Genomic DNA, 21,995 nt, shown 5'->3' with positions numbered 1-21,995 from the left:
TATTTTCCATTTTTTATTGCATAGCCTAGATGACGACACCATTGTGTCATCAGTCCGTTGTAGCGCCCTTCCTTTTTACCCCCTAATAACGTGTAATGGTATATGATGCCTTTCTGGCAGATATGATTAAGCAAGTAGAAGAACAGGCTGAAATTTAGCAAGGATGTAATTAGGTTCAATACTATCTAAACTAAAAAAAAAGAAAACGAAAAACTAACAAACCATGTTCAACCCATTACCTCTGATTTGGGCAAAAGATCAACCCATCTCTAACAGGCAAAGATATTAAAACACTCTCACTGTAACTATTGTTGGTGTGGCAAAACTGTAGCCAAAGGAGAGCAGGGCCCATGGCCTACATCCTCCCACTCACAGTGTCACTGTTGTTAGGAACCATTCGCAGTGAGCAGTGTCAACATGAGGGCCCAGGGGCAGCTTCAGTGACCACCCAAAGCCAGTTGTGTCAACACTGCGGGTTGAGATGAACCAATAACCCCTGAGACAACAGTTGTAGAGAGGACAGATGTAACTGCAGTATAGACTCACATATATTCACAGTACACACACACACACACACACACACACACACACACACACACACACACACACACACACACACACACACAAACACACAGTCGGATACACTCGGAATGACCAACGCCCCCTCCACCCATTCTTCCACAGGAAGCAACATTTCCCCTTCCTGTTGCCTGCTTGACTGAGTGAAAATACATAGTGTTGTGTGAGGTGTGTGTGTGTGTGTGTGTGTGTGTGTGTGTGTGTGTGTGTGTGTGTGTGTGTGTGTGTGTGTGTGTGTGTGTGTGTGTGTGTGTGTGTGTGTGTGTGTGTGCGGTCGTGTAGAGATACTGCCTGTGTCCTCTTGTTGCTGTGTGTGTTTCCAATATATATGAAAATGTTTGGGAGAGTAAAGACAAGGTGAAACAAGACCTTTACACGCTTGCCAGCTTCCACTTAGTAAACATTGGCATCACTGGTCTCAAAAACTTTGTCGCTGCATCAACATTGCTTTCTATCAGTGATCCCTGCCGGGCATATCAGCATCATCAGCTTTAAGTCATGGTTTAAACCACTTGCTAATGGTGACTGCAGTTGTGTAAGTGATAATGTGTTACAATCACAGCCTCTAAATGTTTCTTGTAGCCCTCTTGAAGCTTCTTGCACCTGTCTGCTGGTAGTTTCTGCCACTCTTCCATTGCTATGTGTTCAAGCTCTTTTAAGTTTGCGGGAGTTACAATTGGAAGATTTCAGCTCTTTTCAAAGGTTTTCAATGGGATTTAGGTCAGGACTCAATGCTGGCCAGTTTAAACAGTCCATCTTTTCCTTTTCAACCATTCTTTCGTGCTGCTGGATGTGTGCTGTGGATCGTTGTCCTGCTAAAAGACCCAAGACCTTCACCTCAAACCTAGTTTTCTGACACTGGGTAACACATTTCGCTCTAAAATGCCTCGGAAATCTTCTGATTTCATCATTCATTTAATACATTCAATGCCTCAAGTACCAGAGGCAGCAAAGCAGCCCCACAGTATGATACAACCTCCACCATGTTTTACTGTAGGTAGGGTGTTCTTCTCCTTTTGGGCTTCATTTAGTCGCCTATAAACAAACTGATGCGCTGCATTCCCAAAGAGCTCCACTTTGGTTTCATCTGTGCATAGAACATTATCCCAGAAAGACTGTGGCTTACCTATGAAAGTTTTTGCAAATTTTAGACTTGCCTTTTCGTGCCTTTCTTTCAATAGTGGCCTTCGCCCGTGGAGCCCTACTTGGTTTAATGTGCGGCGTATGGTACAAGCTGAAACCAGCACTCCAGATTGCTCCAGGTCAGCCTGAAGCTCTTTAGATGTCTTGCGTGGTGTTTTTTTCCACAATCAGCATCAACCTTCGAGGGCTTCTGTCATTTTCGATTGCCTTGTAGCCTTTGGAATTGTTATGTTTTATGACAACAGCATTTCTGATGCTCTCAGAAAGCTCTCTTCTGTAGTTAAAATTCAGGGGTGCCAATAATTTCAACCAGGACAGTAGGTGTACTCTCAGTGTTCATCTGAAGTGTGTATGGGGAAGAGTCCAACTAGCGTGTCAGTAGCAGCATGTTTTCTCAGTAGTGAAACCTCTGATCTCTGTTTAGTAACCTGCAATCTGATATAACCCTTCCTGCCTCAAAGGACACTAATGCATGGGCTTCACAGAGCGAGCTGCTGATAACTACAGAAAGCTATTTATTTACTTCTACACTATTTGTCTTATGAGTGAATTTTGAACTACGTTGGAGAAAAAAGTAGTCTGAAGGTAAACAAATTCACATCAAAACAAATGATTTAGTGATTTGTTCCCAAGTTTACTAACAGTCTTCTAAGTCTCACTGGTTTGTGAAAGGTTGGGGCCGGGTCTTAACTTACTCCCTGAATGTTCACCCATTCCCTATTCCCTACATAACGAACACTCAATAATGTACTCTACTACTCTACTCTACAGGGAGCAATAAAATGAGATTTGTGCCTTCACTGACATCTGCAGTGTCACATAACAATTCAAAAATCTACCAAAGGTGAAGTTTCTTTAGGGATTTTTTGTTTAAAGTGTGCACATTCTGGAGAATAACCTTTATTTCATTGTCCTGTATGGGGCACACAGTTTACACTGGACACTCAGGGCTCCAAGTAAATATAGTACAATAGGTAGCAAATACAGAGGGACCTCTGTCACATCCTGCGTCTGTACATTGCCATTTTACAAGGCAGGAAGCATGTTAAGTTCTGCTGTTGTGCTGCTGCTGTCTGCCCTTCCATCCATCAGTTTTGGATTAAGGCTTTTACCACCCAGTGAGTTCTACCAGTCCAGTCTCAGTCTCTTCATAATTGTGCAGATGGCTCGAAGCCCTTCAGGCTTACTGGTTGTGACTCTGTGACTCTGCCCCCCCCCCCCGAGTACCCTCTTCCCCTGCTTGTGTATATGTTTGTGCATGTGTGCTTATAGACGGGCGTGTGCTCTCCTAGAGGTCTTTTTGTGCATATGTTCTTTCTAACAAATCACCGTAGTCGCCTGCGATATAACACCACATAAGACCTATAGTAGCTCAGAGATATTACTTTCGGTGATATTTGGTTTGTTTCTTTGTAATATTTATAATAGGATTACACTGGTTCTACTGTGCACTGCTGTTCTTTTGTGTATCACAACTTACCTACTGCTGTGTATTTGAGAGCAGTCGGACTCCCTTGATTTCTCATGTGAGCCATACTTCTAAGCACACCACTGTCTCTATTATCCTCGAGCCAACATCAGACTTAATCTAGTGCTTTTGATGTTCTATTGCCAAGATTTTCCTGGATTTTGGACAGGGGGGGATGTCTCTGCTTGGTTCACACTCAAAAAAACTCCTACATACAAAAACACAGCCATTCAAGACCATTTCTAAGCCCCAATCTCAGCAAAAGACACCATCAGAAAAATTCTCAAAGCCTTAACCGCTTAAACAAAACAAAGCGTCAATCCAGTGTCTGCAGTTTTGAAGAAAGCTCATAATTTGTGTTGGTAGAATTACTCCTCCCAAGACCGTGACTCTGTTTGAGGGCTGTAGCTGGTGTTTGGTTCATCTTTCCTTCCCGTTTTTTATTGAAACAAGCAAACTAAGAGCCATAATAGGCTCCAGGATCAGTAATTGAATAGAATAATAACACAGTTGTTAATTAGCATTTGCTGATCCGTGCCTATCTACACAAAACAGCTTGGAGCCCATATATTAAAAAAGAAGGAAAGATTAAGAGGCAAATGGGGTTCTTTTCATTATTCACATGGGGGTATGCCTCTCAAATGAATGACTTTTTAATGTCCCCAAGGTTGTGTGTGTGTATGTGGGAAAGGAGCAGTGGCTTATGACAAGGGTGCTTGTATTGACTTTTATTCTCTCTAACATTACTTACTCTGAACATGAATGTAATTGTGGTTTATTGCTTTGCCAAAATATAGCCAATCTCGGCTGTTTGATGACATATGTCGTTGTAGCTTCATGCATCATGGGACCCAAAATGAAACCACAACAATACTTTACCTGGCAGCCTGTTATCTTACCTGGGCAGGATGCCCAAATATTAATATTACACAGAGAAACACTGTTTATATGAGACACTAGTAGCTCAGCTCAGCTGTCTGTAGATTTAAACCGCTGGACTTTGATTGTAACAACTTTGTTAGCATTAGTATTCATTTTGTCTGTCTGTCTATCTGTATACAAAAACATGTTAAGGATAATGAAACAAATTAAGCATTATATTAAGTATTTGATTGAATTAAAACAGTTTCATTTGGTACGTATTTTAATCTCTGACATCTTGCTTCTCTGTCTCTCCTTATCCTTAAACACAGAATGTGTATGTGAACATCAATCGGATCATGTCAGTAGGGAACCGGCTCCTGGAGTCAGGCCACTATGCGTCACAGCAGATCCAGCAGATCTCAGGCCAGCTGGAGCAGGAGTGGAAGGCCTTCGCTGCAGCACTGGATGAACGCAGCACCCTGCTGGAGATGTCTGCCAGCTTCCACCAGAAAGCAGACCAGGTACAGACGCAGGACAGTGATAAACACACAGAAGATGAAGTACAGCTCTGATGATGTCACCAAACTTCAACTGGAAAGCTGAAACCTCACTGAAATGCATGTATGTATATGTATGTATGTAAGTATATGTATTGTGTGCTCTACCCCCAGTACATGAGTAAAGTGGAGCCGTGGTGTAAAGCATGTGGTGAAGGAGAGCTGCCCTCTGAACTCCAGGACCTGGAAGACACAATCCACCATCACCAGGGATTATATGAGCACATTACCACCGCATACTCCGAGGTCAGTATATCCATTCGCTCGCACACACACAGGCACGCACACGCGAGAACTTGAACGCACACCCAAGTGAGCGTGCAATTCGTGTATTCAAAATATACACACATACCTTCAACAACAATATAAACTCTCTCCATTGATCCATCTATATGTGTTTTATCTGCACAAGTTCAAATCAGGCAAGTGACTGAAAAACAACTATGGAAATTGATACACAGCAAGAGGGGAAAAGTACATTTAAATAATGTATAAAACAGGATTAAGTCCTTTTTGAATATGTTTTTCAAGTTCAACCAAGTGACAGTTGATTGCTCCTTAAGTTAGTATCCCCATATTTTATTGAAAATTGACCTCCTAAAGTGAGACTTTTGGTGACTGTATTGTTGACTAAGAGGGAATCTCTTTACCAAATAAATGAATTTTCTTGTTATACCAGTAGATAGGTTATTTTTTTACCAACATGATCAATGCATTCTGCCCAGCTTCTGTTCAATAATGATTCTGAGGAATTTAGCAGCTGAGACTTGAGACATTTCATTATTTTCAAGTGAGATCCTTGATTAGTGTTTGGAATATGTCAAGCTAAATGTTTACCATCACAGGTAAGCCAGGATGGCAAGTCTCTACTGGACAAACTGCAGCGACCTTTGACCCCAGGAAGCGCTGATTCACTGATGGCATCAGCTAACTACTCCAAGGCTGTACACCATGTCCTGGACATCATCCACGAGGTGCTGCATCACCAGAGGCAGCTGGAAAACATCTGGCAGCATCGCAAGGTTCGCCTGCACCAGCGCCTGCAGCTGTGTGTCTTTCAGCAGGATGTACAGCAAGTAAGCGACGCATACAGATATACAGAGCAAAAATCCAAATACAGACCTGCACATTTGTGAGCTTCAGCGGGTTTTGTTTGCACACATGGGCTGACATGCACACTCACGCACGCATCAAATATTACAGTAGAAACTGAAGAAAGTTCTGTCCCATATTTCCCATATGTCTCAATTAGCTACCATACTCATTAAATCTGCCTATAGCTAGTCCATTAAGTAACATAAAGCACTACCATTGTTCAGATCTGTCCTGTCATTTTAACTGGTATTAATCTACTTTTTGAGCTTTTCACAAGGCTTCTCATTACGTGGCCGTTCATTTCAGTTTGATACTCGTGAACCTGTAAAACTTTCTTTATTTCCCTGTGGGTGATTTTCAGTGTAAGATATTGCGGTTAAAAGACATTTTATAGCAACAGCACACATGTATACTGTATCCATAGTTAGTTCTGTTATACAAACAGTAGGCAAATTGAATAGCGATACATATGTTAAAAGTTGCTGCCTTACTATATTTTAATGGTCATGAAGATCCATGAATTCTGAATTGCTGTTTAGCAGAGGGATATTCTGTAAGGATCCATACTGGATAGTGATTATAAGGTTATAATATAATCAGCTCCAGCTTCTTCAAAGCCTTTTCCCTTCCACTTGTCTCTATCTTTCTGTGTGACTTGTCTGGATGGCAGAGCTCTTGGATCGAATCTACTGAGTTGGAGTATAGTGTCATCTCTGCATTTCTACCCTTTGGGCAAGCACTCTCTCTGCCTCTCTGCCCCCTCCCTCCTCTCTCTCTTTCTCTCTTTCTTGCCGTATCTCTGCGCATCTGTCTTTCCCATCTTTCATCCACTCTTTCATCACCCCCTGTCTCTTGGTAGTGGTTTCCATGGTGATGCAATTTACTGTCACAGTGTCGAGGGCATTGTGCACGTGTTCATATGTGCTTTGCCCCGTCAAAATATTCTCTCAGAGACCTTGAAAAAATCATAAAAATAAATCCTATTCATTACCCCACGGAGACAGATGGACTATGGCCATCTGTTTAATAGATAATAAGGTAATTATGTACAAAGATTTATAGCTAATCTCATCCACAGCGGAAATGTTGACACTTTGTAAAAGACATTTTTTACTAGCAACCATACACATATAAACTGAATCCATAGTTCATAAAAATAGGAAACTGTTCTATTATACAAACAGTATTCACTGCTCAGATTGCCTATTTAACAAAACCTACTGGTCCAGACTTATGCAATTTACGCATGACAGACTGCAGATGAAGAAAAAGAGTAAAGAAAAGAGGGATGAGCAGAGGGGAAGAGGGAGCAAGACGGAGGGATGAGGGGGAGAAATATGCCATCTATAGACTACTGTAACTCTTATGTGATCCGAAAGCAGCCATTCCAGTCAGTTGCACCACCTAGTGTTTAGAAATGTATACTGCGTTCTCAATATATGGTTGCCCTCTGTTGTTGTGCATATTTTAAATATGGGCATATACTGTCTGTGTGTGTGTGTGTGTGTGTGTGTGTGTGTGTGTGTGTGTGTGTGTGTGTGTGTGTGTGTGTGTGTGTGTGTGTGTGTGTGTGTGTGTGTGTGTGTGTGTATTTCAAGGTGCTGGACTGGATAGAAAACCATGGCGAGGCCTTCCTCAGTAAACACACTGGTGTTGGGAAGTCTCTGCACAGGGCCAGGGCTCTGCAGAAGAGGCATGAAGACTTTGAAGAGGTTGCACAGGTGAGTTTGAAAAGTAATGCATTTGAAAGCAAAAGCACAACTCTTCAACCTGTGACATTCCTTGTCCTCTAGGCATCAAATCGATGAAAAAACATACAAGTCTGAATGTTGCACGCCATTCCGTTCCCTCAGTTAGCTGTGGCTGTCAAGTGCATGAGATACTCCGTCCATCCATCCATTAGCCATACCCTCTTATCCTTGAGGGGCACTGGGGACTGGAGTCATTCCCAAATGACATTGGGCGAGAGGCGGGGTACACCGTGGACAGGTCCCCATTAAATCAGTGACACATAGAGACAGACAACTAGTCATGCTCACATTCACACCTACGGGAAATTTAGATTTGCTAGTTAACCTTTACGTCTTTGGGCTGTGGGAGGAAACCGGATCACGGGGAGAGCATGCCCCAGGGTCAAACCCTGACACTTCTTATTGCGAGGCAACAGTGCCAACCACTGCACCACTGTGCTCTATGAGATGTATGAGATACTGTACTCTCATGTTAAAAATACTTCATTTTAACGTTTCAGAACACCTACACCAATGCTGACAAGTTGCTAGAGGCAGCAGAGCAGCTGGCGCAGACTGGAGAGTGTGACCCAGAGGAAATTTACCAGGCTGCCCACCAGCTAGAAGATCGTATCCAGGACTTTGTGAGACGTGTCGAACAGCGTAAAGTCCTCCTGGACATGTCTGTTGCCTTCCACACACATGTCAAAGAGGTGTGTATTTCCTCTCCTCTCCTCTCCAACTTAATTAGCCCCACTTACCTTGTCAGTTTGACTTCTCAGTTTTGCCTAAAGTGAAAACTCTATGCTACTAATTCTGTATCAAGTCTGGAGCCAAGAAAATAGAGGGATATCGGTTTATTGATCCAACTCCTAATTGTCATTGTAGGTAGAAATCACAGTAAGAGCCAGTCATATCTTGTCCACCATCCACAACTGACTCATTGGTCATTTTTTTGCTGTTGCCTCTCACACACCATGGTAAAATGGAAAAGGGATGGGAAATTCTTCTATAACGGTTACCATTGTAGACATTCTAACAGTTAAAATGGCAATGCAAGGGCCATTTTGCTTCACGTATCTGTGTCCTTGTAAAGTGACCTTTACAATGACATGACTAGCTAAATTTATCATAATTCTGTAGCGCCACCTACAGATGATATACCATGAAATTTGCAGGATTGATCACAATTTATTTTTGCATGTGTCATTTTAATTTTGCCGAGATTGATAACTGTGTTGAATTTGTGTCGCAGTTTATGTCCAATGGGCCACTCACAAAAAGAATACATCACACACTTCAGGGGTTTTGATCAAAATTTATAGTGCTTTACACAACTGCACCAAAAATGACCCAGTATTTGCTTTTTAAGACATTGCCTTCATCGTGAGAGAGATTCTATACTTGTGCTTGAATGGGCATGTTCTTCTGTGTAAACATGCATTATTCCTCAAAATGCTCCTGAACTTGTTTTTGCCAAAGTCATTACATTATCCTGCTCTGTGCTTTCCTTTCCTTCTGTAGTGCACTTGTGTTTACACAAATTAAAGGCAATCTGCGTCCTCCTACACTGTGATAACGACAATCATGCCTTTAATTTTCCTTAGTATTATTTACCTTTTTCCTTTAAAAATATAGAACAAGCAAAGTACACAGGAAAGAGTAGGAGTTATACCAAGAATATACCTAAACATGCTAATCACTGCCGCACTCCATAAATTCCTCTCACAGTGTTATGATAATGCAGAAGTCATACACTGTACATCTTTGTCAAAATGAACCTCTCCACACTGACAGAGCACTGTGCTCTACATGTGTTAACACTTCATCCTGTTTACATAGTCAGAGCCATGGTGTTATTAATGAAGCTAGTCTTTAATGTCCATATGGACTAATCTCCTTCACCCCATCTGTCGGCTCAAACTGGTGCAGGTCACCATGTGGTGTGTGTGTGTGTGTGTGTGTGTGTGTGTGTGTGTGTGTGTGTGTGTGTGTGTGTGTGTGTGTGTGTGTGTGTGTGTGTGTGTGTGTGTGTGTGTGTGTGTGTGTGTGTGTGTGTGTGTGTGTGTGCGTGTATGTGAGCCTTTGAGTTAGTGTGTGCCTGTAGGCCATGTCCTTCGGTGTGTGTATGTGTGTACAAGGGAAGTTTTCCGCCCTTCCTTACCATCACCTCTTCTAGTTCTGCAGGAGCCTTTGGATGCAGTCCAGCATGTTGAAATGCATCAAACAACAGTTAACTGTGGAGACAGAGCATGAACTGCAGTCATCTGCACTGATTTTCAAGAAGCAGACAGATAAAGCTACTCCAGATAAAAAGCACCATCTCTTTATGCATTTCTAGTCTGGCCTACAAAAATAAACTGCTACCAGGCTTTAATGAAAAACATTTTGTGTTGCAAAAACTACTCACTTAGTGAGGTGACTTCACTTGCATATTTAGTGTCAGTGTTTATATACATGCCAGATAATATATAATGTACAGTATGTTACTAAGTGGATGATGGTAACAATACCAAAAGTGAACGTGGTTTTGAGTAGGAGGTGAGGGTGCTAGACGAACCGTGGGTGCCAGGGTCTCTCTCCTGCAGCCTGGATGGTTTGCCAGGGCTTTCGTATATCGAGCCAACTCACCCAGATGGCTAATCTGTTACAAAGTTGACCATTCACAAAACACCGGCTTTCAGGATTTTATTTCTGTCTCCCATCTTCTGTCTGTCCATGTGGCATCTTCTCTATCAGTTCTCAAATCTGCATTCAGCTCTCGGCTCTGTGGGTGTGCCCCCCCTCCTTTCTGCCATCATGTGTCTGCTGTTAACTACAGCGCTGTTTGGTTGCTTCCTGCTCTTTTCTCTTCTCTTGGAGGTGTGCCCTGTGTTTTTCTACATTTTAACTGGCCTGCCTGTTCTGTCACTCACTTGTTAGCTGTGGACATGGTTGGAGGAGCTTCAGAAGGAACTGTTGGATGATGTGTATGCAGAGTCGGTGGAAGCAGTGCAGGACCTGATCAAGCGTTTTGGCCAGCAGCAGCAGACCACCCTGCAGGCTACTGTCAATGTCATTAAGGAGGGAGAGGACCTCATACAACAGCTCAGGTTAACGTTGTTTTTACGTGCTAAACTGGACAATCATATGATAGTGAAGTAACAGGAAAATAGATACTAAAGCTAAGGCAATAGATAGAAGGGATTTTCTGTAACAGACCAACTAAACTGAGCAAAGTAAAGGGGAAATTATTCAAAAGAAAAAAATATTTTTTTCAGTAATTTCCACAGGGATGTCTTCACAAGACCCAGGAGCCACATCTCTGACCACATTTACACTGTGCCTCCAAATCCCCTGTTTTTGACTCTCTCCACAGAGACTCTGCCATCTCGAGCAACAAGACTCCCCACAACAGCTCAATGGCCCACATCGAGAGCGTGCTGCAGCAGCTGGATGAGGCCCAGGGACAGATGGAGGAGCTGTTCCAGGAAAGGAAGATCAAACTGGAGCTCTTTCTCCAGCTCCGCATCTTTGAGAGGGACGCGATCGACGTGAGTAGGCAGGAGATGGAGGTCTGGTGTGTGACGAATATTTATTTTTGCTCTATCCCACAATGTTCAGGCAAAAGTGAGAGTGTGCAAGATAGAAAAAGCAGGAGATGGGTTAAGAGAACAAGAAAAAAGGGTGGGAATGGCCGGTTGGTGGATAATAGAAAATAGAGAGTTGAATGTATGACATCTGAGGGGAAAAATAGTTGGAAAAAAAGCCTCACTAGTGAGCAATGAAAATCAGGGGCGAACCAGAATTTTTAAACTTCCAGACAGGAGGAAGGTGCTGGGTGAAAGGGTGAAGAGAAGAGAGCAAAGCTGACAAAAAAAAACCAAAGGACTAGTGGTGGTGAAAAGAAAAATGCAAAGAGTGTGATTAGTTGGAAAGAAAAAATGGAGTCATGTTGTTTTTTTTCTCTTACATGTATTGGGATCAGTTACATGTGGCAAGGGACATACTGCTAATCCGAAAGGAGTGTGACTCTGAGCTGGTGGACCGTTACACTGTAGAAGAGAGATTGAGTCCTGTAGCGGGGATTCCTGCTGGTTCACTGTTGCATGTGCTACATTAAAAAAGCATTTAGTTCCACTTGATGCATCTTATCCACTGACTCGTTCCAATTTTGTCTCCCCCTCTCCAACCTGCAATTGGCTGCATTGTATCCACTAATTCTTTAACGCCCCGCTGTGAGAGTGAATGCTTTTCTCAGCTGGTGCTCAGATGTGATGACTGCTCTTTTAAAGTATAACTTTTTTATGTTTCTCGTGATATTTTTCATGGCCATTAAATCAGACTTGTTGAGTCATATTATGTTGGCAGATGAACTACATTCTGTCATTTTAGAAGCAAAAGCCCAGAGCAGAGTTGTAGGCTCATATTCATGAGGATAATTTAAGTAAAAAGAGGAGTTGTGGAAAGTAATTGCGGCAGACATGGTGAGCCAGTGGATCTTGAATGAAAATGTGTGTGTAGGGGGGTGGTTTATTAATAGTGGTCCAATTACTCCCTCTTCTCTGAAGGAACTCTAGTATGTGTCAGTTGCGTTTCATTATATGGATGTGAATGCACAAAATCCATCTCAGAATTTTCTGTAAGGTAACATCTTGTAATGCCTGACAAACCTGATTTGAGATGCACAGAATTTTTAGGCTTAGCACCTTTTGTCCGTGAAGATGATGAGACGATTATGTAGCTGTCATTATGTTTCTATTATTACCCAGAACATTTGCTTTGCCTGCCCTGCTATTTTCAGCAGGAAAAAGCTATTTGTTTACACCAACAACCTTCGAGACACAAACTTTGCTTTGGGGGAAGATGACATGGATAGAATACTTCTTATGTTATCTAATAGATGCAAAACTTCAAGTATAGCCACTTTTCACACCATAGAATGAGAAAAACATCCACATTAACTTTAAATATTTAACTTAAAATTATTTTATAAGTCTGCCCGTGCGTGATTTCTCATTCACTGTGAGCCTTTAGAAGTTCGGTTGCTGCTTTAAAGTTTGTTGTGTCTGCATTGTTCATTCCAAAAGAACAGATAAGTCTTAAATTAGCTCTGTGTGTCAGGTCAGGGAATGGTGGTGAACCTTGCTAGTACGCCCACAAATAGTCACACATAAACACAGGCTCAATATGACACAGTGCCCAAGCATGAAGATGGGTGGAGGAGGCATTTGTTTCCCTCCACTCCCTGCTCAAACACAGACACACACACACACACACACACACACACACACACCCATGCATATGCACTACGACACTCCCACCTGGCTTGACTGGAGGCGTGTGTTTGAGGTGAGGGCACAAGTTTAGGTAAGACATGCACTCGTCTCACAGTGCTTTCTTCTCTGACGATAAGCTCTGTATCACTGCAAACCACCGAGAAAAAAAAAACATATCAGAGAGAGGAGGCTTATCTCCTCCATTACTTGGTTTTCACAGTGTTGGTAGCTGAGGGAGATGGTCTTCTTGCACACAGAGGGCATTTTACTCAACTGTAAGAGGAGAGGAGAGAAGAGTGTAAATGGGTGCTTGGTAAGTTTCTACTTTGTTGCCGGATTTGTAAAATCATCACATTGGTTAGAGAGGGTACTAATGGTTTGATAACATTACTCTTGTGTGCTAACTAAAGAAGCCGTGTCTCTATACAGAGGAGAATTTATAGCAGGGGAATTTGTGTGATCCAAATTCCTGGTGTACATTGTCATAGGGGAAGCACGCTTTTCTATGTGGAAAGAGAATAGGCTCTTTATTACATTATTATAAGAGGTTTATCTTACTTTTTGTATAAACATATTCAGTGGATAGGAGCAGTGCACTAAGAGACTTCCAGTTATGAAATAGACTTTCGTGTATTGTTTTCTCTATATTGTTTCGAGTAATAGATAGTACGACTTTAATGGATTTTTAATAGCCTTGTCCAAGACATTAAAAAAAGTTGCTTTACTATGGATTTCCTCATTTAGAGGATATCTCCTTAGTCCGAGGCTTGCCTGCATCCAGGTTTTAGGAGCCACTCCGTCATCTGTTTGTTTCTAAGAGAGCTCAGCAGGTCCCTTACTATCTGTGACCTACCTGCTGTGCTAGTTGAATGTGTGGAAAGAAGCTATTCGTGAGCATAAGATATCCTGCCACTGCATACTTAGCTCAGGGAAGGTAGGTACTGCCTGAGCAGCAATGCACTCTATCACAGAGAAATTTGAGGAATATAATGATGATCTTGAGTTATTGAAATTGAAAGTTTGCAACTTGCTGGTGTTTTTGGCAAATCACATTAAGTGATATATTATATTGATGGACTATAAGGTATTAAGTTAGGAATAAATACTTAAAAGACAAACAACCTCTTGTTCATTTTGTCATTTACAAGAAACTAAATGAAACTGAGTGGAAGGAAGAAATTACAAGAGACGAAGAAACAAAGATTAGCTACTCCCTGGTGTTCCCTAAATGCTGCATTTGACAAATACCACAGTCATATACGTAGCCTGCAGTAAATTCTTACAGCTAAAATGCGCAACCATCCTTTACCAAGTCTTATCACTGTACATTGTTTCTGCATTATGAATAAAACCTCTATCTCTAGCGCTCTTGATTTACAACATACTTTGACAGGATCAGCTGTAGCCGGGGGAAGTACCTGAGAGATAAATTAAATTAAGAATGGCATGGCCTGAGAGGATCACATTCTCATACAGATATTCACTTACACTTAAGAAATCATCTTACTTAACCATTGCTTTTCTATCTTATCACACATGAGTGGAGACATGCAAACATCGATGGTATCTCACTTTCGACATCTGGGTGTGTATCACTGTTTCCCTTTACTTTTTCTGTCCCACGTTTAACCTCGCTGAACTTTCCTCTCCGCAGGTGAATAATGAATTCTGATTCATTCTCATTGATGTCCAGCTGTCAGGGCATGGTATCACCGGGCATTTCAAAGTGACACATTCTTGACATTAGTTTATAAGGTTACAGAGCAGCTGGATTTAGGACAGTGTCAGACAAGTGTCAAACCTTTGGAAAATCATCAGATTTTCACCCATGTAGCCTAGGGGCAGCAGTAGTGTACAAGTCCTTCTTAAAAGCACAAATCTGACATTGAGATAGGATTTCACTTCAGACCGGGCCCCAAATAAAAGCCAGGGATGCAGTCTCTTCGTGCCAATAGAGTCAAGTCCCAAATAAAGCCTTGGAAAAGGGGGAAAATAATGACATTACCAATAGCTGCACTGTTCTGATATTAGAAGTTCTAGATAATCATCTTTCCCAGACCATTATTTCACCCCTTTCATTCATTCTAAGTATAACAACATAGTCATGCAATGAAATTTGCTGCTCTTGACTAGAAATACTGTTCTTAATTATAAATGAACTCGGATCGAATCTACTTAATGAAACTAGATTCTTTCTCGATGATGCATTTAATAAAACTGAACACATCCTGCAGATGTCATATAGTAAATTCCTTGCATGCAAAGGAATTCTCCACGGCACACAGCAGTGACAGCAAGCTATTTCGACAAACAGAGTAAATCAGGAAGCAGGGATTATTACGTTTACTAAATTATATAATAGAATATACCAACACAAAAGGGGAATTATAATTAAAATCAATTTTATAGTATCAGTGTGTCTCAAATAAAGACTGATTCTCTCATCAGTTACAGTAAATAAAGGCCATGGTCACGATTTGACAGTTTACATTAACTCCATATGCCTGAGGGCAAGAGGTGGCTAAATTCTGATCCAAAGTGTAGAATAGACCTCTTGAGGTTGCCTGGGTTTTTTTTTTTTGTTTGTTTTTAAAAAAAAGACAAGATAGAGCCGGATGGTGCCAGGATCAAGGTGCTCATAGTATCTGACTCAGTCTGTGTGGGCAGTCAGAGACAAGTGCTGGCATCTCAGTACATCTGCTTTACCAGCCGTACATCACCAGTGTAATATGTGATATCCGTTATTTTGGCAGTCAGTTTAAGGTGTTGGATCACAGCAATTAAACTGTCTGACTTGGTATTCAAAAATTCTCGCAATCATTAAATTACATGACTGATGAAACGGCTCTGCTTTTTATTTTTTATTTTTATATTTTGAATGCTTTGCAATCCTTTGTTTGTGCTTGTGAAAGTAATTGTTGTAAGGCATCTCGTTGTCTTAACAGTGTGATATATGCACCTTGAAACTTTGACATCCTGGGCTGTAATTCAGTCAGGGACCTTTGTCCCACATCATTTCACACAATCTTCCATTTTTCCTTTTCACCATCAAATGACATAAAAAAGGCAAGCAAAATATATTTGTAATTATAAATTTGTTTTTGTGATCATTTTTATGAATGAGTAAAGAGTAATTTTATTCGCCCCTTTCATGTGTAAGATAAGCCTTTTTCCTGTCTCTTACTCTCTCTGTCCCTTTTCCCCCTCGCAGATCATCTCAGACCTTGAGTCATGGAACGAGGAACTGTCGCAGCAGATGAGTGACTTCGACACGGAGGACCTGACACTGGCCGAACAGAGGCTACAGCATCATGCAGACAAGGCACTGACTATGAACAACCTCACCTTTGACGTCATCCACCAGGGGCAAGAGTTGCTGCAGTATGTCACAGAGGTCCAGGCATCGGGTGAGTGAGGGAATCTAATACACTTCCTGAATATTTATTCAAGCACACACTGAATGCCCTACACGTGTACATAGGGTACTCTCATATCTATGATGAATCTCTTTGAACTAATTGGAGTAAATAACTGAGGAGGGAAAACTTGGCAAAGACTGAGGGTAAAGGAACGGAGGCGTAGCTAAAATGGCAGGTGCACAGAAATAAAATCGTTGGTCGAATGGTATAAGTGAGAAAGTTTAAGAGAGAGGAGGAGATCGATGCTGGATAAGTTGGGAGTGAATGAGTGAGTAAATAACTTGAGGAGGGAATGAAAAAGAAATTTAAGGGAAAGAGGAGGAGGGAATGAGAGTCATGTTCACCATCTGGTTAAACCACTCTTGGGCAACAAACACAGAAATACGTTTTTTTTTAGATGACCAGGACCACGTCTGCTGTGTTGTTGTGATGTTTCACCCCAGAGACTGTCACAGTACAAATCTATCTGACATAATGCACAGATATGGCTCTGCAGTCAGCCAGCTACACTGCTACAGATAGCTACATGGCTACCTTAGTGGTACTGTTTTATGCAAGCGTAAGGCAAGTGTAGCTTGCCTTACCAAGGCCTGCCTTGCAGCTAGCATCCCGACTGGCACACAACGCTGCTATAGAGAGCAAGACTGAAAATGCTAAATTTGACATAAGAGGCGTTTGTGCAGAACATTTCAGAAGATGACGTAATTTGGTCATCTTCCTCAGGATCAGCATTGTACTGTACTACATGTGAAATCATAAGCCACCCAGCTTTTATCATTCTATGAATGGAGGTAACAAAGTAATTTCATGAAGTGTATATTTTATACCTCTGTATGTACTTTCATGTTCAGCGGGTGGATTCAGTATATGGCAGAGATGTGCATAGAATAGCTAAATACCTCTTCATTCCCTACCCATTTAGCCTTGTCAGTAACAATAAGTGATTATTGAGGGAATAATAGGGGAAAAAGGACATAAACATATGTGACAAAAGATAGATTGTTATTGGTCATGTAATGAAATGTCAATTGCGTGCAGGTGTGGAGCTGTTATGCGACAGAGATGTGGATATGGCCACACGGGTCCAGGACCTGCTAGAGTTTCTCCACGAGAAGCAGCAGGAGTTGGACCTGGCAGCAGAGCAGCACAGGAGGCACCTGGAGCAGTGTGTCCAATTAAGACATCTACAGGCTGAAGTCAAACAGGTACGTAACCAGGACAGCAGCTTTCTTTTGGAGACTTAAGGCTTATTTAAATATATGAGTTGTACATAGAGTTGAGATGTTGGAAGTTGAAACAGAGCTCATACATGTGTTCGCATATGATTGGTCACGTGTGCATTTCGGAAATAAAGACAGGCAGGGCTTTCTGAAATGCTTTTCCCTCTTAAGACAGAGATCAAACTGATATGTGGAAAGCCACTGAGACTGTTACAGCAGAGTGTGGTGAAGTGCTAAAAAGGCTACAGCATGTTCTGTCTGTACATGACCATGGGTAGATGACTCATCCTGTGTCAACAGCCTCTCTCCCTCCCTTTTCTTTCTTTCTCTCTCTCATGGTATTTCATCTGTCTGTATCTGTCTCTCACTTTGGGGAATAGATGAGGATGTTGAGCCAAGATTCAAAGAGAGAGCAAGATAAATGGAAATTCTTGCTTAAAGGAGACAGATGGACCAGAGAGAATCTGACTTGATAGGGGAAGAAAGGGATGGAATTTCTTAGCTTATTGTTGTGTCAGTGAAGGCCATGTCAACTAGCGACCCCCCCCCCCCCAAGTTTCATTCAGTGTTTGAGTAGAATCACTGCAAGAAAATTGTGTGGTGTTTTAAATGTAGCCTACAGATGTTTCAGGGCAAAACAAGAACAAACATGGAGCCAATTTTCATAACAAGGCCTGTTATCTGTGATACAGCTGAATAACAACAGGCTTTATGCCTCAGCTTGCGCTAGAATTAATGAATAATTGGACAAAAGTGGTGGCAGATATGAAATTGAGACTACAAAAATCAATATTACACCCAAAGTGTACTGCAGCAAAACATTTCAGAAGAGGGACAGGTATCACCGTGATTGAGCAGATCTGACAGTGATGATACTGTGATGCCAGTATGATGCTATGGTGTTATTTTGACCCATCTGCCCACAGAGAGGAAGTGTTGAATATGTAGCTATGGCCTATTACAGAATCCTATGCCTGTCTGTGCAGCTAATAAGGATTTATAAATCCGAATTGTCTTAGGAGGTGGCTTCTGTTTCCTAATCTAGTAAATATAGTTGAATGACCTTCAGCTCACTTTATAAACTACAACGTCGTTTTCACGTCGATTTCCCAGATTTCAGTGTAAAATACACCTAATCTGCTTTCGCCGTCCATTCCTTCATGGGAAAGCTTCACTGTCACGCCCCATGCACTGAATCCTGGGAAAAAATAACTGCAACCTTAGTAGACTAAAGTTGGACACAACCATAATCTGGTAATTGTTGCCTGTGTGTTTCTGCTGATGATTTATTTATAAATATCCCAGCCTTTAAATCCTAGACAGACATTACCACTGCACTACATTGCTATTGTTAGTGCCTTTTCCCTTTTTTTTGGCCTCAAATGTCCCAAACTCAGAGGTGGTTACTTGTTAGGACTGTTTTCTGTATGTCATTAAGAAATGGCACCGTTTCAAGAATAGGGATAGAGCAGGGGTTATAACAAAGATAAAAGCAATGTAAGAACAGCGAAGTGGTGTCAGGTGTAGTGGCGTGATGAAATATTGGACTATATTATGTAAATCTAATGTTAGGCCATACCATACCAGCATTGCTGAAGTTGCTGCTATTTGTTCACCCATTAGTGTTATGTCATGCACCTCCTTTGATATTCTGCGGCTAACACTCATACCTGTCCTGCCTCAGGACATTGCAAATGCAATGGAAACATCAGCCCCGATGAAGCTGCGGAAAAAAAAAGAGTCAGAGTTGCGTTGCATCATCACTTTTATATCCGAGCTTCGGTTGCACTTCTACCCGTCACCCACACGGCAGGTGTGCTTGCTGAGTCAGAGAGAGAGAGGTGTCTTTGAGAGACTACCCTTTGGCTAGAACTAGGCCATTAAAACAATGAGCAAATGGGATTTTTTTTTGTGCACCCAGGAGCATGTGTTTGTGAGGCAGGGGGTGTGGTAGCTAAAGAGATTATGTACAGAAGGGAGAAAAGATAGGGTAGGGAGGTAGAGAAATGTGTGCAAGGTGAGATTTTAAGAAAGTCAAGAGATTGAAACAGGAACAGAATGAGGATGCAAGGGAATGAGGCAGTGTAAGGGTTGAAGAAGCAATGAAGAAAATATATGAGAAGGCATAGATGAAGGGCAAGAGTTGGGGCACAGGGAGAGAATGTTTAAGAGCTGATAGAGGTAGACAGCGGGGCAGAAAATAAGATGCAAATAACAAAGGACAGATGGCAGAGAAGAGTGACGAATTTGGAGGACAGCTTATACCTTTTGGCAAATGATTGGTTCATTTTTGAGTTTGATCAAATCAAGATGTCTTCATAGCATAAGTAGTGCAACTAATTCCAGTCTGTCAAAAAAATAATAAGAATAATAACGAAACTCATTGTATGCCTGTGCGTGTTTGTGTGTGTGTTGTAGGTGCTGGGTTGGATCCGTAATGGAGAGTCCATGCTGAACGCTGGTCTCATCACAGCCAGTTCATTACAAGAAGCCGAGCAGCTGCAGAAGGAACATGAACAATTCCAACATGCAATAGAGGTAAAATGGAAAAACTTAAAAATACATATACATGTATATATCTTGCGGTTGCTGTAGACATTAAAGATGTAATTCTTATCTCGAAGAGTGTAGAAGCAACATTTTGATGCCCATGGACTTTGTACTTGCAGTTTCGTTTTCCTCATACGTATCCTGATCCCCTTTTTGTCTTCCTCTTCCTTGTCATCATGTTTGTCTCGATTAATTTCCCTTTTGCTCAATTCCTCGTCTCCCTTTTTCCCTCATCGTTTACCACTTCTGCATCTGGGCTGCTTCATTGCCCTTCATCCTTCAACCCTTTGCCTTTCAGAAACTGTACTAAGGTTCACGTCTGTCTGCACATCCTCCCTGTCTTATCACAAGTCACACATGAAATGGAATTATTAATAACTAATATTTCTACCTCTCTATTTCTTCTCTCTGCGTACCTTTCTTCTTTATTTCCTTTCTCTCTTTACCACTGATTATGCATGGTGCATTTCCTTTGAACTCTATCAAGCCTGGCTCATTTTAATGCAGGCCTGTACCTGACCTACTTACTTGATTATTGCTCGTGTGAGTTTAGCATGCATGCCGTAACTGTAGTCCCTGAAACCCACAATGGGTCGTGCACGGTGAGAAAAGACCAAGTGATATGGGAATTTTCTCCTTGACAATGCCTTGCAGGTGCAGCAGACATTAAAAATTATGCTACACTAACATTATCAAAGGTGGCAGGAAATCCTTCATTCTTCCTTTATCTCCTTTTTCTTTCACTTGAGTGCTCTGAGTCCAGCAAGGAGCAAAAGCCTTATTCTCGGACTAATCGCTATTACACAAAAATCACCAGTCCTTTTTTTGACCTCTCTATCGTATTTTTTCTCCAGAATGCTGACTCCAGGACAGTCTTTATGTCACGCCTCTAATCAGACACTACTTTTATTTACTTAGCCTTTCCTCTGTTGCTCCCTAGTCCTCCACTCTCTACCAAACTGCCCTGCAGGGGCAACCAGAAGCTGGGATCCTATTTTCATAGCAATCGTTGTGATGTAGAGATTCATATAACTCTTGAACTTCATTGTTTTTTAATCTCACCATTATCCCTTATGCAGAAAACCCACCAGAGTGCACTGCAGGTACAGCAGAAGGCTGAGGCCTTACTCCAGGCCAACCACTACGATATGGATATGATCAGAGACTGTGCAGAAAAGGTAGTGCTCTCTTACAGCTTTAAACATCACTAAAGGAAAACAAGAATAACAATAGAGGCAGTGCGGTAGCTTTTTTAGCAAACTGATTTGTTTTGTGTGACTTGTTTGAAGGTGGCAGACCATTGGCAGCAGCTGATGCTGAAGATGGAGGACCGGCTCAAGCTGGTGAATGCTTCTGTTGCTTTCTACAAGACCTCTGAACAGGTACTTTTATATGTGTGTCTGGGAGTGAGTGACACCAACTCAAATGGGTGTTAAAGTGTGTTAGATAAACTTGAACTGGACTGAGTTTGTGCGAAAATATAAAATGGATTACAGGCATTACAAGTCCCCTTTGAACGTGCAGTAAGTGGACCTGGAACGCAGTATCAGAGCATGATTAAAAAATGATGTACACAGGTTGCATGAAGGTTAGTGTGTCATCTCACAGTGTTTTTATGTACTGTATTATCAATGTCTCAGGTGTGCAGTGTGTTGGAAAGCCTGGAGCAGGAGTACAAGAGAGAGGAAGACTGGTGTGGTGGCGCTGATAAACTGGGCCCAAACAGTGAGTCAGACCATGTCACTCCCATGATCAGCAAACATCTGGAGCAGAAAGAGGCCTTCCTGAAGGTGAGAAAGATGATGGTTTTTCAAATAAGAAAAGACATGTCAAATCACTTATGTGTGATTTTTTTTTTTTTTTTTTTGGCCAATTTGCAATATTGTACTTATCAGACCCAGTGACCCAGTAAAATCTGTTCTCATTCTGCATACGTACAGGCCTGTACATTAGCCAGGCGTAATGCTGATGTCTTCCTGAAGTACCTGCATAGAAACAGTGTCAACATGCCTGGCATGTTGTCCCACGTCAAAGCTCCAGAGACCCAGGTTAAGAGTAAGTAGACGACTTAATTATCACCTATATTATTTTTACAACTTATCATTACAAAGA

General features: G+C 41.7%; 1 protein-coding gene across 2 annotated transcripts in view; it reads left to right on the top strand.

Annotated features, from left to right (window-relative positions):
* triob (trio Rho guanine nucleotide exchange factor b) overlaps nt 1-21,995 on the top strand; it is a 105,242-nt gene that overhangs the window by 48,755 nt on the left and 34,492 nt on the right. For both annotated transcript variants that reach the window (XM_040117200.1, XM_040117201.1), the window contains 14 exons: nt 4,384-4,575; nt 4,726-4,857; nt 5,457-5,687; nt 7,305-7,427; nt 7,958-8,149; nt 10,359-10,528; nt 10,795-10,969; nt 15,906-16,101; nt 17,152-17,318; nt 19,752-19,871; nt 20,963-21,061; nt 21,173-21,265; nt 21,524-21,673; nt 21,824-21,938. In XM_040117200.1, coding sequence (XP_039973134.1) covers nt 4,384-4,575; nt 4,726-4,857; nt 5,457-5,687; nt 7,305-7,427; nt 7,958-8,149; nt 10,359-10,528; nt 10,795-10,969; nt 15,906-16,101; nt 17,152-17,318; nt 19,752-19,871; nt 20,963-21,061; nt 21,173-21,265; nt 21,524-21,673; nt 21,824-21,938 — 2,155 coding nt within the window. The remainder of the gene's footprint in view (nt 1-4,383; nt 4,576-4,725; nt 4,858-5,456; nt 5,688-7,304; nt 7,428-7,957; nt 8,150-10,358; nt 10,529-10,794; nt 10,970-15,905; nt 16,102-17,151; nt 17,319-19,751; nt 19,872-20,962; nt 21,062-21,172; nt 21,266-21,523; nt 21,674-21,823; nt 21,939-21,995) is intronic.

The sequence above is a fragment of the Xiphias gladius genome, chromosome 22, assembly GCF_016859285.1.
Source record: "Xiphias gladius isolate SHS-SW01 ecotype Sanya breed wild chromosome 22, ASM1685928v1, whole genome shotgun sequence".
NCBI classification, from domain to species: domain Eukaryota; kingdom Metazoa; phylum Chordata; class Actinopteri; order Istiophoriformes; family Xiphiidae; genus Xiphias; species Xiphias gladius.
Note: the sequence above shows the minus strand (reverse complement) of the source record. Positions and strands in the feature narration are given on the sequence as shown.